The sequence below is a fragment of the Mobula hypostoma genome, chromosome 10, assembly GCF_963921235.1.
Source record: "Mobula hypostoma chromosome 10, sMobHyp1.1, whole genome shotgun sequence".
Lineage (NCBI taxonomy): Eukaryota > Metazoa > Chordata > Chondrichthyes > Myliobatiformes > Myliobatidae > Mobula > Mobula hypostoma.
In genome coordinates, this window is record NC_086106.1 from 123,683,212 (window position 1) to 123,700,699 (window position 17,488).

General features: G+C 42.5%; 1 protein-coding gene across 3 annotated transcripts in view; it reads right to left on the reverse strand.

The window, feature by feature from the left end:
- Window positions 1–17,488, reverse strand: part of zgc:66433 (uncharacterized protein LOC321250 homolog) — a 150,503-nt gene that overhangs the window by 52,560 nt on the left and 80,455 nt on the right. For all 3 annotated transcript variants that reach the window (XM_063061145.1, XM_063061144.1, XM_063061143.1), the window contains exon 2: window positions 2,064–2,140. In XM_063061145.1, coding sequence (XP_062917215.1) covers window positions 2,064–2,130 — 67 coding nt within the window. In that variant the 5' untranslated portion in view covers window positions 2,131–2,140. The remainder of the gene's footprint in view (window positions 1–2,063; window positions 2,141–17,488) is intronic.

The window sequence follows — 17,488 nt, forward strand, 5'->3', positions numbered from 1 at the left end:
TAAACAGCTGTTTTTGTGTGACGCCAGCTCTTTTTTGGCCAATTCTATTGCATTGGTAGGATTTCACTTCTATTGCTGGACAGAACTTTGTAATGTGGAATGGAGACTTGCAGTATCTCCTTCAGCTGGACATTTTGCCTGCTGTTTGTTTCGCTTGTCTGTTTTGTTTGAGCTGAGTTCTACCGTCACCTCTCTCTGACCGCACCTTGCTTGTTGCCTTCTTTTTGTACAGCTTCTAGCTTTAGAACATAGAACATAGAAAATCTATAGCACATTACAGGCACTTTGGCCCACAATGCTGTGCCGACCATATAACCTACTCTAGAATCATTTTCATGCCCGAGTTCTGCCTGTTGCTGATGAACATTCTCACCCTGCCTGACCATAGTAATAGTTTTCTCTGAGATTTGCCTGCAACTGAAGTCTCTCTGACAATTTGGTGTCTAGTAGCCTGACAACAATCCTGTCTCTGATGAGCTCATCTCTCAGATTTCGATATGCACAGTTGCCTGACAACACATACAATGCTGTGATTAAGTCCTTTACGCTTTCATCTGGCTCCTGTTTTCTGGAGTTGAACTTTGCACTCTCATACATCACATTTCATTTTCCTGTGAAATATTCTTTGAATTTATTCTCCACTGTTTCGTACTCCTTTTTCTGAGCATCTGTCAGTCCGAATCCACCCATGATGTCATCTGCTTTGTCACCCACAAGGTAGATCAATCTGCTTAATGCTCATCTGAAGCCCGAGTGAGATAGCTTGCAACCCTAAATGTCTCGAGGTCCCCTGGTTTAGAGAAATCAAATGTGTCAGGGGGCTTTATTAGGTAAGTAGATCTAGGTACTGCAGGTATTTGCTACAGTTTCCTGTTTATTTATTTATTGTTTTATTTATTTGGATTACAAATGTCTCCTTTTCTCTCCCTGAGTGTTTGACTGACTTCTCTGCTGTGGCTGTGTCTCTGTGCACTACCCCAGGCTACTGGCCCACCGATTATTACAATGTATCCACTTTTGGTTGTACCTTGAGAGTGTTGCCTCGCAACCCTGCCCCTTTCCCAGCTCATGCCTCATGGTGCGTACAGATAGCAAACTAGCATAGACAGTTTAGGTTAATAAGTCTCTGGATATTTTTCGTGGATATATACAAACAAGAACAGTCTTACTGTAAATTCTTTTTTTTTGGGGATCTCACTTGGTCTGTAGACCAATTCATCAACGATCAACCACTTCTGACAACACGTTGTATTCATTATGGAAGGATAGAGCAGAGCATACCGAAACACCAGCATGCAGGACACTCAACTAAACTTTATTGATAACACAAAACACTCTGCAGAAGCTGGGGTCAAAGCAGCACACACAACATGCTGGAGGAACTCAGCAGGTCGGGCAGCATCCATGGAAATGTTGACTGATCGTTTCCACGGATGCTGTCCGACCTGCTGAGTTCCTCCAGCGTGTTGTGTGTGAAACTTTGATAGCCCTGCTTGTACAGTACGTGAGCTTCTCCCGTGTGGGCGTGACTAACTGAGTGGGATAGGAACACCACCTTTGACTACCAGTACAGCGTGGAGATGCCTGGGCCTACTGTTGATAGAGTCATAGGGTCAGAGGGAGATACAACATAGGAACAAGCCTTCACTCCATTGAGCCTGTGCAAACTATTAACCAATGAAATAATGTTTGTCAAAATTTTTAGTGGCTTATGGACCCCCGACCTATTCCTTCTGTAGTCAATAATCAGCTCTTAAGTTTGAGATGTTTAGAACATGTCATTTTTCGTAAAGAAGATGATTTTGATTTCTGATATTCTAATACACATAACAACAGACTCCAAATCTCAACACTAATGACCATCGAGATAAAGGAATATGGTGAACACTGTGGCAGTCCAATTCTAGTTTTGTGAGAACTGTGTGGTATTGTATCTAATCTCCTATTGCTAATGATATCAGAACATCATCTTACCCAGCGACAAGAAACTATCAAACTAATCTCAATATCAAGCTCTTTCAACCTGCAGAAGTATGTTAAATGGGTCTCATCAAAATGTTTACCTGAATATTCATCATTCAATTCTTCCATCTCTGATGTCTGTCTTGTGTCCGGCAATGCTGTAGCCATGATATGGTCTCTGTGATATAGGCAGGGGGAGAGAAAGTTAGAATTAAGTCATTCCATATAATTATAAACCTCAAATTACAGATTCTGCCAGCCTATTCAATAACACAGATAAAACCAATGGAGATAACTTGCACATACACTCAGTGGCCAATTTATTAGGTACACTGGTGCACCTACTTGTTAATGCAAATATCTAATCAGCCAATCATGCGGCATCAGCTCAATGCATAAAAGCATGTAGACGTGGTCAAGAGGTTCAGTTGTTGTTCAGAACAAATATCATGTATTTATTTATTTAATGAGATAAAGCATGAAATAGACCCTTCGAGTCATGCTGCCCAGCAACCCCCAATTTAACCTTAATCACGGAACAATTTACAATAATTAATCAACCTACTAACCAATATATTTTTGGACTGTGGGAGGAAACTGGAAAATTGTACAAACTCCTTACAGGCAGTGGCAGGAATTGATCCCAGGTTACCTGTACTGTAAAGTGTTATGCTAACCACTACACTACTGTGCCGGGAAGAAATGTGACCTAAGTGACTTTGACTGTGATTGTTGGTATCAGACTGGGTGGTTTTAGTATCTCAGAAACTGCTGATTTCCTGGGATTTTCATGCACAACAGTCTCTAGAGTTGACAGAGAATGGCGCAAAAAAATAAGAAACATTTAATGAACAGTGAGAAACATTGTACATCCTCTCGACACCCCTTCAAGTCCTGGCAATATTCTCATAAATGTTTTCTGCATTCTTTTCAGCTGAAATGTCACCTTTCCTTCAGCAGGGTGACCAAACTGAACACAGTATTCCTCATCAACATCTTGTACATAACCTCCCAGGTGTACCGATAATATGAGTTGTAGAATTAAAAGTTTCCCAAAATGCAAACCCTTACACTTATCTGAATAAAATGGAGGTGAATTTCCCAGACAGAAGGTCAGCTAACCCAGAGTTAATTTAAAAAGGCCAGTGTTAAGGGACATAATAAATAAGGAGAGCAGTGAGGATGGGATTTAAATGTTGTTGAAGATATGATTCTCAATGGTGAAGCAAAGGAAATTCCAAATGTCCAAGAGCTAGGATTGGAGAAATGTGAAGGGGCTATGATTAGTGGGGTCTTATGGAGTATGGAAAGGACAGGGCAATAGAAGGATTTGAAAAGGAATCCTACTTAAGGTGCTTGTAAACCGAATGGGTGAGTCTTTTTATCAAAGGAAGGTTTAACCAAAATCGAGAGGGGAAAGATTAAAAAAGGAACTGAGGAGTGAGTTCTTTACATAGAAGGCGGTCTATATATGGAATGCTGGTGACTCGTGATGTTCTGCAGAGTTGGTTTCTTTTCACTTGATCAGGGTGACGGAATTGATGGTTTTGTGGCAAACTGTGCGGACGATACAAAAATACGTGGAGGGGCAGGTAGTGTTGAGGAAGCAGAGAGTCTGCAAAATAGATTAGGAGAATGGGCAAAGAAGTGGCAGATGGAACATAGTGTAGGAAATGAGCAGCTAAAGAAAGTATTTGAGCAAATTGCATTAACAATAATTTAAAAATGTTCAGATAAGTGCATGGATGGGACAGGTTTAGAGAATCAGAATCAGGTTTATTATCACTGTCTGGTGTCGTGAAATTTGTTAACTCAGCAGCAGCAGGTCAATGCAATACAAAATATAGAAGAAAAAGAGTAAATATAAATAATAAATGAATAAATTACAGTATACATATATTGAATAGATTAAAATCGTGCAAAAACAGAAATAATATCTATTTAAAAAGTAAGGTAGTGTTCATGGGTTCAATGTCCATTTAGGAATCATACGGCAGAGGGGAAGAAGATGAATGTGTCCTTCAGGCTGCTGATGGTAACAATGAGAAAAAGGCATGCTCTGGGAGTAGAGCGTCCTTAACAATGAACACTGCCTTTCTGAGTCACCGCTCCTTGAAGATATCCTGGGTACTTTGTAGGCTAGTACCCACGATGGTGCCGACTAAATTTACAACTCTCTGCAGCTTCTTTTGGACCTGTGCAGTAGCCCCCTCATACCAGACAGTGATGCATTCTGTCAGAATACTCTCCGGGGTAAATCTAAATAAGTGTTTGAGTGTTTTAGTTGACATACCAAATCTTTTCAAACTCCTAATGAAGTATAGTCATTGTCTTGCCTTCTTTATAGCTGCATCGGTATGTCGGGACTAGGTTAGGTCCTCAGAGATCTTGACACCCAGGAACTTGAAACCTGGGTCAAACATGAGCAAATGAAACTAGACCGTGTATGAAATAGGCCGAAGGGCCAGTTTCCATGGTGTATTACTCTTTGACTCTATTACTCCAAGTGAAGTGTTTGATGGCTGTAGGCCTGTCCACATTGGAGTATACAAGAATGCGGGGGGGTGGTGGAGGGAGAATGCGGAATCTCATTGAAAGCTATCGAATATTGAAAGACTCAGATAGAGTGGACATGGAGAGGATGTTTCCGACAATGGGGGATCCTAGGACCAGAGGGCACAGCCTCAGAATAGAACAACATCACTTTAGAGCAGGGAAGAGGAGGAATTTCTTTAGCCAGAGGGTGGTGAATCTGTGGAATCCATTGCTGCGGATGACTGTATTTGGGTATTAAAGCAAAGGTTGATCGGTTCTTGATTAGTAAAGGCATGAAAGGTTCTGAGGGGAAGGCAGGAGAATGGGGTTGAGAGAGGTGATAAATCAGCCATGAGGAATGGCAGAGCAGACTCGATGGGTTCAATGGCCTAACTCTGCTTTATGTTTTATGGTCTAACTAATGAAAGCATGGAAAAAATGACAGTCCAAAAGGAGTGTATCTGGGAGATATTTCAGTCTCTCCTACATAAATGTGGACCTTTATAATATCCCACTGATTGTTAGTGGCTGTTTTGCGTCGCATGACTTCCAAACAGAAAAAAAGGACTTTTATTACTGTAAGTTGCTGAATTCTAAGTATAGCAGCAAATCTAGTCATCGAATATTCACTTGGTTTACTTTGATATGTGATTGGTGTTAATCTAACTTGCCTCTCCTCCCCCTCACGCTGTCTCTTTCGTGTCCTTGGGATAATGCAGTCACAGAGCTGGGAACTTGGGCTGTACAGAAAGCAGACAGTCCATGGAGAGTTTCCAACCTGATTTTTTTTCCCAATGTATTAGAGACTAATTCCATTCCTTAACACCCGGTACAGATTCTGATTGATGAATGGTCTTTGATCTGAATCATTCACAATGTTTCTCTTTCCTCAGACACCGCCTGACCTGCCCAATATTTCCACCGTCTTCTGTTTTATTTTAGACTTCTAGCATCTGCTGGTTTTCCTTTGATATTCCCTCCCCACAAATCGTCCATTATTTTCTGTTTTACCTCCTCAACACACACAGCTGGAAGAACTCAGGGGGTCAGGCAGCATCCATGGAGGAAAAAGATCCTTCATCAGGACTGGAAGGGAGGTGATAGAAGCCAGAATAAAAGAGCAGTGGGAGGAGGACGTGAGTCCACATTTTCAGCATCTGCAATCTCTTTTTGTTTTACTGCCTGCCTCCAAATGAACTAACATAAATTCTTTTGGCTTTATATTCTTTAAGACATCTTCAAGACGTCTTCAAGGATATCTTCAGGGATCGATGCCTCAAAAAGGTGAAACCATCATTAAGGACCCCATCACCCAGGACGTGCACTCTTCTTATTGCTGTCATTATGGAGGAGGTAAAGATGCCTGCAGACACACACTCAATGATTCAGGAACACCTTCTTCCCCTCCGTCATCAGATTTCAGAATGGATATTGAACCCATGAAAAATACCTCGCTACTTTTTCTTTTTTTTTCTCTTTTTGCACTCATCCTCATCATTATGTGCCATCTTGTAGGATGGGGGTTATCTTGGTCTCTCATCTGTCTTTAATCCGATCATTGCCTGTGAGGAACACCCTCTTCACACTATTAGTCTTATTCATTTTTTCTATCCATGACTATGTTTGTTCTTGGCAAATTTTTCTTCAGAATTGGTTTGCTTTTGCCTTCTTCTGGGCAGTATCTTTACAAGATGGGTGACCCAGCCATTCTCAATGCTCTTCAGAGATTGTCTGCCTGGCGTCAGTGGTCGCATAACCAGGACTTGTGATATGCACCAGCTGCTCATATGACCATCCACCACCTTCTCCCATGGCTTCAGGTGACCATGACTTGGGGGCTAAGTAGGTGCTACACCTTGCCCAAGGGTGACCTGCAAGCTAGCAGAGGGAAGGAGTGCCTTACATGTCCTTGGTTAGAGACGTATCTCCACCCCCTCACTGATTCTTGCACCAGTTATACACACAGGTCCTGCAAGCCCTTTGGAAGCTTTCATGTTTTATTGTTTTACAACATTGAACCACAGGGAATTTGGCTTTTTTTGACACTATTAAACAGAAAAAGACTCTTTTGTGTCAAAATGAAAACAGATCTAAATTAATTACAAATATGAAACAGAAAATAATTGATTGCATTAAGTATTCACCCCCTTTAATTTGACACACATAATCACCACTTGTGCAGTTGATTGGTTTCAGAAGTCACATAATTAGTTAAATGGAGGTCACCTGTGTGCTGTCAAGGTGAATCTGGGAGGTCCATTTGTTGGTGAGTCAGTATCTTGCCAAAAACTACACCTTGAAATCAAAAAAACACTCCAAGCAACTCCATGAAAAGATTATTGAAAAGCACAAGTCAGAAGATGAATACAAGAAAATTTCCAAGTCAGTAAATATCCATTGGAGTAGAGTTAAATCAATTATCAAGAAATGGAAAGAATATGACACAGCTGTAAATCTGCCCAGAGCAGGCTGTCCTCAAACACTGAAGTGAACGTGTGAGAAGCGGTCGAAAGAGGAAGGCCAACAAGTGACCTATGACAGCTCTGGAGGAGTTACAAGCTTCAGTGGCTGAGATGAGAGAGACTGTACATAGAACAACTGTTGCCTGAGTGCTTCACCAGTCACAGCTTTATGGGAGAGTAGCAAAGCTACTATTGAAAAACACCCACATGAAATCTTAGCTAGAGTTTGCCAGAAGGCATGTGGGAAACTGAAGTCAGCTGGAAGGAGGTTCTATGGTCAGATGAAACCAAAATTGAGCTTTTTAGCCATCAGACTAAACGCTATGCTTGATGTAAGCCAAACATTACACATCATCAAAAACACACCATCCCTTCCATGAAGCATGGTGGTGGCTGCATCATGATGTGGGGATGCTTCACTGCAGCAGGCCCTGGAAGGCTTGTGAAGGTAGAGAGTAAAATGAATGCAGCAAAATACAGGGAATTCCTGAAGGAAAACCTGATGCAGTCTGCAAGAAAACTGCAACTTCGGAGAAGATTTGTTTTCCAGCAAGACAATGACCCCAAGCGTAAAGCCAAAGCTACATAGGAATGGTTTAAAAACAACAAAGTTAATGTCCTAGACTGGCCAAGTCAAAGTCCAAACCTCAATCCAATTGACAGTTTGTGGCTGGACTTGAAAAGGGGAGTTCAATCATGATCCCCATGCAATCTAACAGAGCTTGAGCAGTTTTGTAAAGAATAATGGGGAAAAATTGCAGTGTCCAGATGTGCAAAGCTTGTAGAGACTTATAAATTACTGGAGGAACTCAGCAGGCCAGACAGCATCTGTGGAAAAGTGTACAGTTGACGTTTCGGGCTGAGATCCTTCAGTAGGACCGCAGAAAGAAAAATGAGGAGTAGAGTTAAAAGGTGGAGGGAGGGGAGGGAGAAACACAAGGTGATAGGTGAAACTGCGGGGAGGGGTGAAGCAAACAGCTGGGAAGTTAATTGGTGAAAGAGATACAGGGCTGGAGAAGGGGAAATCTAATAGGAGAGGACGGAAGCCATGGAAGAAAGAAAGGGAGGGAATACCAGAGGGAGTTGATGGGCAGGCAAGGAGATGAGGTGAGAGAGGGAAAAGGGGATAGAACATAGAACATGGAATAGTACAGCACAGTACAGCCCCTTCGGCCCACATTGCTGTGCCGACCCTCAAACCCTGCCTCCCACATAACCCCCCACCTTAAATTCCTCCATATACCTGTCTAGTAGTCTCTTAAATTTCACGAGTGTATCTGCCTCCACCACTGACTCAGGCAGTGTATTCCACGCACCAACACTCTCTCAGTAAAAAACCTTCCTCTAATATCCCCCTTGAACTTCCCACCCCTTACCTTAAAGCCATTTCCCCTTGTATTGAGCAGTGATGCCCTGGGGAAGAGGCGCTGGCTATCCACTCTATCTATTCCTCTTATTATCTTGTATACCTCCATCATGTCTCCTCTCATCCTCCTTCTCTCCAAAGAGTAAAGCCATAGCTCCCTTAATCTCTGATCATAATGCATACTCTCTAAACCAGGCAGCATCCTGGTAAATCTCCTCCGTACCCTTTCCAATACTTCTACATCCTTCTTATAGTGAGGCAACCAGAACTGGACACAATACTCCAAGTGTAGCCTAACCAGAGTTTTATAGAGCTGCATCATTACCTCGTGAAACTTAAACTCTGTCCCTCGACTTATGAAAGCTAATACCCCATAAGCTTTCTTAACTAACCTATCCAGCTGTGAGGCAACTTTCAGGGATCTGTGGACATGTACCCCCAGATCCCTCTGCTCCTCCACACTACCAAGTATCCTGCCATTTACTTTGTACTCTGCCTTGGAGTTTGTCCTTCCAAAGTGTACCACCTCACACTTCTCTGGGTTGAACTCCATCTGCCACTTCTCAGCCCACTTCTGCAACCTATCAATGTCTCTCTGCAATCTTTGACAATCCTCCACACTATCTACAACAGTACCAACCTTTGTGTCATCTGCAAACTTGCCAACCCACCCTTCTACACCCACATCCAGGTCGTTAATAAAAATCATGAAAAGTAGAGGTCCCAGAACTGATCCTTGTGGGACACCACTAGTCACAACCCTCCAATCCGAATGTACTCCCTCCACCACAACCCTCTGCCTTCTGCAGGCAAGCCAATTCTGAATCCACCTGGCCAAACGTCCCTGGATCCCATGCCTTCTGACTTTCTGAATAAGCCTACCATGTGGAACCTTGTCAAATGCCTTACTAAAATCCATATAGATCACATCCACTGCACTACCCTCATCTATATGCCTGGTCACCTCCTCAAAGAACTCTATCAGGCTTGTTAGACATGATCTGCCCTTCACAAAGCCATGCTGACTGTCCCTGATCAGACCATGATTCTCTAAATGCACATAGATCCTATCTCTAAGAATCTTTTCCAACAGCTTTCCCACCACAGACTCACTGGTTTATAATTACCCGGACTATCCCTTCTACCTTTTTTGAACAAGGGGACAACATTTGCCTCCCTCCAATCCTCTGGTACCATTCCCGTAGACAACGAGGACATAAAGATTCTAGCCAGAGGCTCAGCAATCTCTTCCCTCGCCTCGTGGAGCAGCCTGGGGAATATTCCATCAGGCCCCGGGGACTTATCCGTCCTAATGTATTTTAATAATTCCAACACCTCCTCTCCCTTAATATCAACATGTTCCAGAACATCAACCTCACTCATATTGTCCTCACTGTCATCAAGTTCCCTCTCACTGGTGAATAACAAAGAGAAGTATTCATTGAGGACCTCGCTCACTTCCACAGCCTCCAGGCAGATCTTCCCACCTTTATCTCTAATCGGTCCTACCTTCACTCCTGTCATCCTTTTGTTCTTCACATAATCGAAGAATGCCTTGGGGTTTTCCTTTACCCTACTCGCCAAGGCCTTCTCATGCCCCCTTCTTGTTCTCCTCAGCCCCTTCTTAAGCTCCTTTCTTGCTACCCTAAATTACTCAATAGACCCATCTGATACTTGCTTCCTAAACCTCATGTATGCTGCCTTCTTCCACCTGACTAGGTTTTCCACCTCACTTGTCGCCCATGGTTCCTTCACCCTACCATTCTTTATTTTCCTCACCGGGACAAATTCATCCCTAACATCCTGCAAGAGATCCCTAAACATCGACCACATGTCCATAGCACATTTCCCGGCAAAAACATCATCCCAATTCACACCTGCAAGTTCTAGCCTTATAGACTCATAAGTTGCCCTTCCCCAATTAAAAATTTTCCTGTCCTCTTTGATTCTATCCTTTTCCATGATAATGCTGAAGGCCAGGGAGCGGTGGTCACTGTCCCCCAGATGCTCACCCACTGAGAGATCTGTGACCTGACCCGGTTCATTACCTAGTACTAGATCTAGTATGGCATTCTCCCGAGTCGGCCTGTCAACATCCTGTGATAGGAATCCATTCTGGACACTCTTGACAAACTCTGCCCCATCTAAACCATTGGAACTAATCAGGTGCCAATCAATATTAGGGAAGTTAAAGTCACCCGTGATAACACCCTGTTATTTTTGCACCTTTCCAAAATCTGCATCCCAATCTGCTTCTCGGTATCTCTGCTGCTACCAGGGGATGGAGAATGGTGAAGGAGAGGGTGCGGGCGGGGGTGGCATTTCCATTAGTTCAAGAAATTAATGTTGATACCATCAGGTGGAGACTGCCCAGCCAGAATATGTGTTGTTGGCTACCCAGATGGAATACTCGATTTTTTAGAATCGGATTTATTATCACTGATATATGATATGAAACTTCTTGAAATTTTCTGTACTAGAGATGGAAAGAATAACCTGCATTTTTAGCCACAGCTTATATGTGATTAGTGTGGCAGGGTGGAGCTACATCTCTACCAAAGTAAATGTAATGTGCTCCTTCCCTCTGCTAGCCTGCAGATCACCCTTGGGCAAGGTGTAACACCTGCTCAGGGTCACATGAAGCCATCGGAGCAGGTGGTGGATGGTCATCTGAGCAGCTGGTGCGTATCACAGTTCCTGGTTATGTGACCACCGACGCTGGGCAGACAATCTCTGAAGAGTATTGATAATGGCTGGGCTCACCTGTCTTGTAAAGGCACTGCCAGAAGAAGACAATGGCAAACCACTTCTGTAGACAAATTTGCCAAGAACAATCATGATCATGGAAAGACTATTATCACCCATGTCATACAACATGGCACATAACGAATGACTGAATTTTATGTGATTGGTTCTGTTGAGTTTCTGGTGATCCCTAGGATGTTGGAAGATCATAAGACCATAAAACATAGGAGCAGAATTAGGTAATTCAACCCATCAAATGTCATTCAGTCATGTCTGATTTATTATCTATCTCAACCTTATTCTCATGGCTTCTCCCCATAACTTTTGACATCCTTACTAAACAAGAACTGATCAAGCTCCACTTTAACTATACCCAATGACTTGACCTCCGCAGCCATCGTGGCAATTTCATAGATCATCATCCTCTGGCTAAATAAATTCCTCCTCCTCCTCCTCTCTGTTCTAAAGCGATGCCTTTCTATTCTGAGGCTGTGTCCTCTGGTCCTAGACTCGCTCACTGTAGGAAGCTCCGTGAGGTTTATCATCTCTGCGCCGAACTGAGGCAGTGGCCTACAACTAACTGGCGACTGGAATGGCTGCAGTGATGACTGCTTTGTGGCTGTAGACTCACTTTCCTAAATTTCAGTTTGTTGCTTGCACAATTTGTCTTTTCTTTTCAGCACGTTGGGTATTCGATGGTCTTTTTTTAATGGGTTCTATTGGGTTTCTTTGTTTTGTGGCAGTCAGTAAGGAGACAAATCTCAAGGGTGAACAATGTGTACATACTTTGATAATAAATGTACTTTCGAAGTGGGAGAAGAAGCTGGAAAGAGTGCAGAGGAGATATTACGAGGACATTTCCAGGACTTGAGGGATTGAATTATGAAGTGAGATTTCTCAGGTTGGGTCTCTTTTCATTGGAGCGTAGGAGAATGAGGGAATAAAAGCTTTGCACATTCCATCAGAACATCTGGGCTTGTTTATCATCAGGTGAATGGTAGAATGATATAAGAATGAATGACTCTTCCAATCAGGAAAATAGCCCACCAAAAAGATCACTCTTCAACTCTCTGAAATGAAGGATGTTAGAAAAATAAAGATATAAATGAGTCTTCTGAAATTTCTATTGAATTCCAGATACTGTTAGACCTTCTAAGCCTCTTGATTCAGGGCATCATTGTTCTTAACATAGACTCTCATTCTCAGGAGAATTTCCCACTGCAATTAATTAGCCTCAAGTTACTGCCCTCAGCAGTAGAACTGTGGCAAGATAACATACATTTGGTTTTTAATCATGGAAAAATTTATCACCAATCAGAATTGTGGTGCTCCTTGCTCCTTGGACTGTGAAACTCTTATTATATTTCTGTTTCCTTTTAAGTTTCAATAGTGGGTTGGGGGAATATTATTTTTCACACTGATAACTTTTTTTCTTTATTGTGTTCAGTTTTCAAAAATAAATAAAGGTTAGTTTTATTTGACAGAAATAATTTTAATTTACTTCTTAGCTGGTTCAGCACAACATTGTGGGCTGAAGGACCTCTTCCTATGCTGTACTGTTCCATGTTCTATAATTGAAACATGAAAACATACAGTGAAATTGCGGCAAATCAAATCAGCGAGGGTTGTCTGGGGAGCAACCGCAAGTGTTGCCATACTTCCGGTGCCAACATAGCACTAACCCTGACTGCATGTCTTTGGAAATGTGGGCGGAAACCGGAGCACACTGAGGAAATGAAATGATCATGGGGAGAATGTATAATCTCCATAGAGGCAGTGGGAGGAATTGAACACCGATCTTACAGCTGCTGCTGTATTAGAGTTACGCCAACCACCACACTACCATGCCACCCTCTCCTTCCTGTCCACGCCTTCATGCACACACTCACACTGTGTGTAAGTGAGTGGGTGGGAGGGGCTGGCAAGGGTGCTGTTGTTGGCGTTGCTGCTGCCTGAATTGTGGACATGCGTCGTTGGTGACGGAGTGTGTGATGATCCTTATGGGCTGCCCCTCGCCCCCATCACATCATTGGGTGCGTGGGTTGCTAACACCAATGTCACATTTCACTGTGTGTTTCGATAAATAAATCTTCATCTGAATTCTTCATTGTTATGTTGGCAGAGATCATTTTAATGATTTATTTAAGTAGTTAGGTTTAGATTCCCTGGCTACCACAGTGGGATTTGAACTCTTGTTTCTGAATTAATGGTCCATGTCTTTAGTTACTAGGCCTGTAATCTAACCACTGCACCATCTGCTCTGTAACCACGCTGAATTAATGTGGTATTGATCACTAGGCAGAACAAGACAGATTTACAATCAATAGAATCAGAGGACATCATATACTGATAATCTACATTCCAAGTGGATCTATCACTTGATGTTCAACTCAGCCACTGTAAGGTGATTGAAAAGGTGAGTTAAATGGATATAGACTGAGATATTGTTTGATCAAAGGCTTAGCTAAGCAGAGTAAATCCATTTAGAGGCAATTATAAAGTTATTAAGCTCTACGGATTGTCTGTGAAGGCCAGGTCATTGGGTAAATTTAAAGTTGAGGTTGATAGGTTCTTGATTAGTCAGGGCATCAATGGTTATGGGGAGAAGGCAGGAGAATGGGGTTGAGAGGGATAATAAGTCAGCCATGATTGAATGGCAGGGCAGACTCAATGAGCCGAATAGCCTAGTTCGGCATCTATGTGCACAAATGTTGCTGACACTGACACCAATGTGTTACTGCCCAGCGCAACTTTCTCAGCCTCCCATCTCTCAGTGAGACAATAATGATGATACGTGCAGGAATGGTTATGAGTAGATTTTACATTTGGAGAGAGTTAATCTATCATCACTGTGAAAATATACCGGGCTTGGTTTATTTTAAAGATCAAATCAAATAAACTTTAATACAGTACTATGCAAAAGTCTTAGGCACATATATATGGGAAGCACCAGAGATGCTTTCTGAAATGATCAATAAACCAGTTGTTTGGAATCAAATGACCTTGCTCGGTGTCTCAATGTTGGGTGTGTCTGCACCCACGCCAGCCCCCTGCCCTGGCACTCCTTCTCTGCCATCTTTCCCACACCCCTCCCATGGCGCTCTACCCTCACCATTCCCATTCCCACCATCTTTTATTCCCGCCAGATTTACAAACTCACTCTCTGCTCCATGTTGACAAATAGAGTACTGTACAATAGTCTTGGGCACCCGAGCTACATAAGTGTGCCTAAGACTTTTGCACAGTACTACATGCACTTTGATAATAAGTTTTACTTTGAACTTTGAAGGAGAAGCCAATGTTCAGGCTGTGCATGATTTAGAAAGAAGTGATGCTTAACTTGGAGAAAACGACACTTTCTGCAATTAAGAAACTCAATCATTACTGACTTCACATTGCTATTCACCGGTGACAAGTAAGCTACGTTTATTTAGCATGTGCGCTTTGCACAAGAAATTTAAACAGTAAAGTAAGGCTTTAAATTTCCCATTTGACTCAAGGATACTTCCAAATAACCGACAAGTTGTGAGTGTTGGCAAAACAGTGCGTGCTGCTATGCACAGAGATTCCCTTAAAGGAAATAATCAATTTAACATAGGCAAAAATTTTAATCCCCCACTTAGATGACCAGATTCTTCCAAAGCAGAACATGCTGTAAACATTAAGCACTTCGGGGAGTATCCATGGAAAGAGAAACAGAAAAATCCAGGCTTGCACATATAAGAATCTAATCCAATGATTCAAAGTTCAAAGTAAATTTAGAATCAGGATCAGAATCAGAATCAGAATCCTTTATTATCGCCAAGTATGTGAACACATACAGGGAATTTGATGCCGGTTTCCCTGAGCTCTCGCTGTACAGAATCAAAAAGCAAACAAAACAATAATGCAAATTTATTATCAAAGCACATATAATGTCACCATATACAACCCTGAGATTCATTTAAATCGCAACAGGACACCACCCACAGTGTGGATAACTTCATTCACCTAAACACTGAACTGAAAATGCCTCTAAGCTGGCAAGAGTGAAAAGGAGATCAACAAAGATGTTTCTAGGACACAAGGGACTGAGTCATGGAGAGATGTTGTGCAGGTTGGAACTTTATTCGGGGTGTGTAGGAGCACGAAGAATGATCTTACAGAGCTTAATAAAACCATGAGGAGCATAGGTATAGTAAATACATTCAGTCATTGGGGAATCAAGAACGAGAGGCCATAGGTTTTGGGTGAGAGGGAAGGGATTTAATAGGAACCTGAGAGGCAGCTTTTTCACCCGAAGGGTGGTCCGAATATAGAATGAACTGCCAGAAGAAGTGATTGTAGCAGGCGCATTTACAACATTTAAAGAAACTGGGATAGGTACATGGATAGGACAGATTTAGAGGGATATGGGACAAATGAAGGCAAATAGAACTTTCTTAGATGGGGCACAAGATGTTGGAAATCCAGAGCAAAATGCACAAAATGCTGGAGGAACTCAGCAGGTCAAGCAGCAAAATAAGCAGTCTGTATTTCTGGCTGAGACCCTTCATCAGAACTAGAGAGGAAAGGGCAGAAACCAGAATAAAAAAGGTGAGGGAGGGGGAGAGGGAAGGATTACGAGCTGCCGGATGATATGCGAGACTATGGCTGGGTGGGGATGGGGAATGAAGTGAGAAGCTAGGAGGTGATAGCTGGAAGAGGTAAAGGACTAAAGAAGAAGGAATCTGATAGGAAAGGACAGTGGATCAGGGGAGAACGGGAAAGAGGAGGACTACCAGAGGGAGGTGATTGAGGGATGAGCAGAATAGAAGGGGTGAGAAGAAGAGCCAGAATGCGGAATACAAAAAGAGAGAAGGTGAAGAGGGAAAATAATCAGGTTAGAGAAACTGATGTTCATGTCACCAGGTTGGAGGCTACCGACATGGAAAATGAAGTGTTGTTCGTCCAACCTGAGCTTGGCCTCATTGTGACGGTAGAGGAGACCATGGACAGACATGGGAATAGGAAGTCAAATTTAAATGGGTGATCCTGTTATCTTGTGAGGGCAGAGCAAAGGTGTTCAACAAAGCGGTCCTCCAATCTGCATCAGGTCTCACCAATGGAGGGAAACATCGGGAGCACTGGACACAATACCACAACAGGCTCATGGGTGAAGTGTTGCCTCACCTAGAATACTGTTTGGGAGACCAAACCGTCCCCCACCCACCTACCTTCTTTCTCACCTTCCATCTTGTACTCCTTACCTCCACCTACTTTCTCATTCTAGCTTCTTCCCTTTCCTGTTCAGTGCTGATGAAGGGTCTCGGCCTGAAATACCAATTGTTCTTCCATAGATGCTGCTTGACCTGCTGAGTTTCTCTAACATTTGCCAGAAGTCACTATATACTAAAGCAGAAGTTTTCTCCCCATTGCCATTCCAACAAGATTATTTGCACATTGCTCACTTTCCTGTTTATGCAATCTTGTAAAAATTGGTTGCCTAAATTTGCCAGAAAAGCTGAATCATTCCCAGGAATTCTGTTTAAAACACATATACATGATATCTGTGTTTTAAATGAAAAAGATATGCAGGTATTGGGGAGGGTTCAGGGGAGTTTCACCAAAATAATTCTGGGAATGAAAGGGTTAAAGTATGAGGACCATTTGATGGCTCTGGGCCAGTACTCGCTGGAGTTTAGAAGAATGAAAGGGGATTCCATTGAAATCTATCTAATATTGAAATGCCTATATAGAGGGGATCAGGAGTGGATGTTTCCTATAGTGGGGGAGTCTAGGTCCAAATGACACAGCCTCAGAACAGAGGGATGTTTATTTAGAACAGAGATGAGAAGGAATTTCATTAGCCAGAGGGTGTTGAATCTGTGGACTTCATTGCCACAGACAGCTGTGCAGGCCAAGTTATTAGGCATATTTAAAGTGGAGGTTGATGGGTTCTTTGTTAGTTGGGCATCAAAGGTTACAGGGAGAAGACAAGAAAAGGGTAATAAATCAGCCGTGATAGAATGGCAGAGCAGACTTGAAGGGCTGAGTGGCTTAATTCCACACCTATGTCTTATCTTATACCTCTGGGGATCTTTGCAAATTTTGTATTGCCCCAGGAATCCCTGTATGTACCCATATGGTCTTCGGATTCATTTATAAGTTATGATGCACTCTTGGGGATTCTTTGTTAGTACAACATACCTCCTGATTCCAAGGAATTCTCTGAAAATGTTCGGGCACTCATGATAATTTCCTTCACATGTTGATACTATTGTGAAATATATCTATTGTTTTGAACACAAGGGGTTGTGCAGATGCTGGAAAACATTACATATAAAGTGCCAGAGGAACTCAGCAGGTCGGGCAGCATCTAATTACTGTCTTTCATAGCTTCTGAGGTTTATGACGAATACATAAAAACATTTACTAATTGAGCTCCGCCCATGCTGTG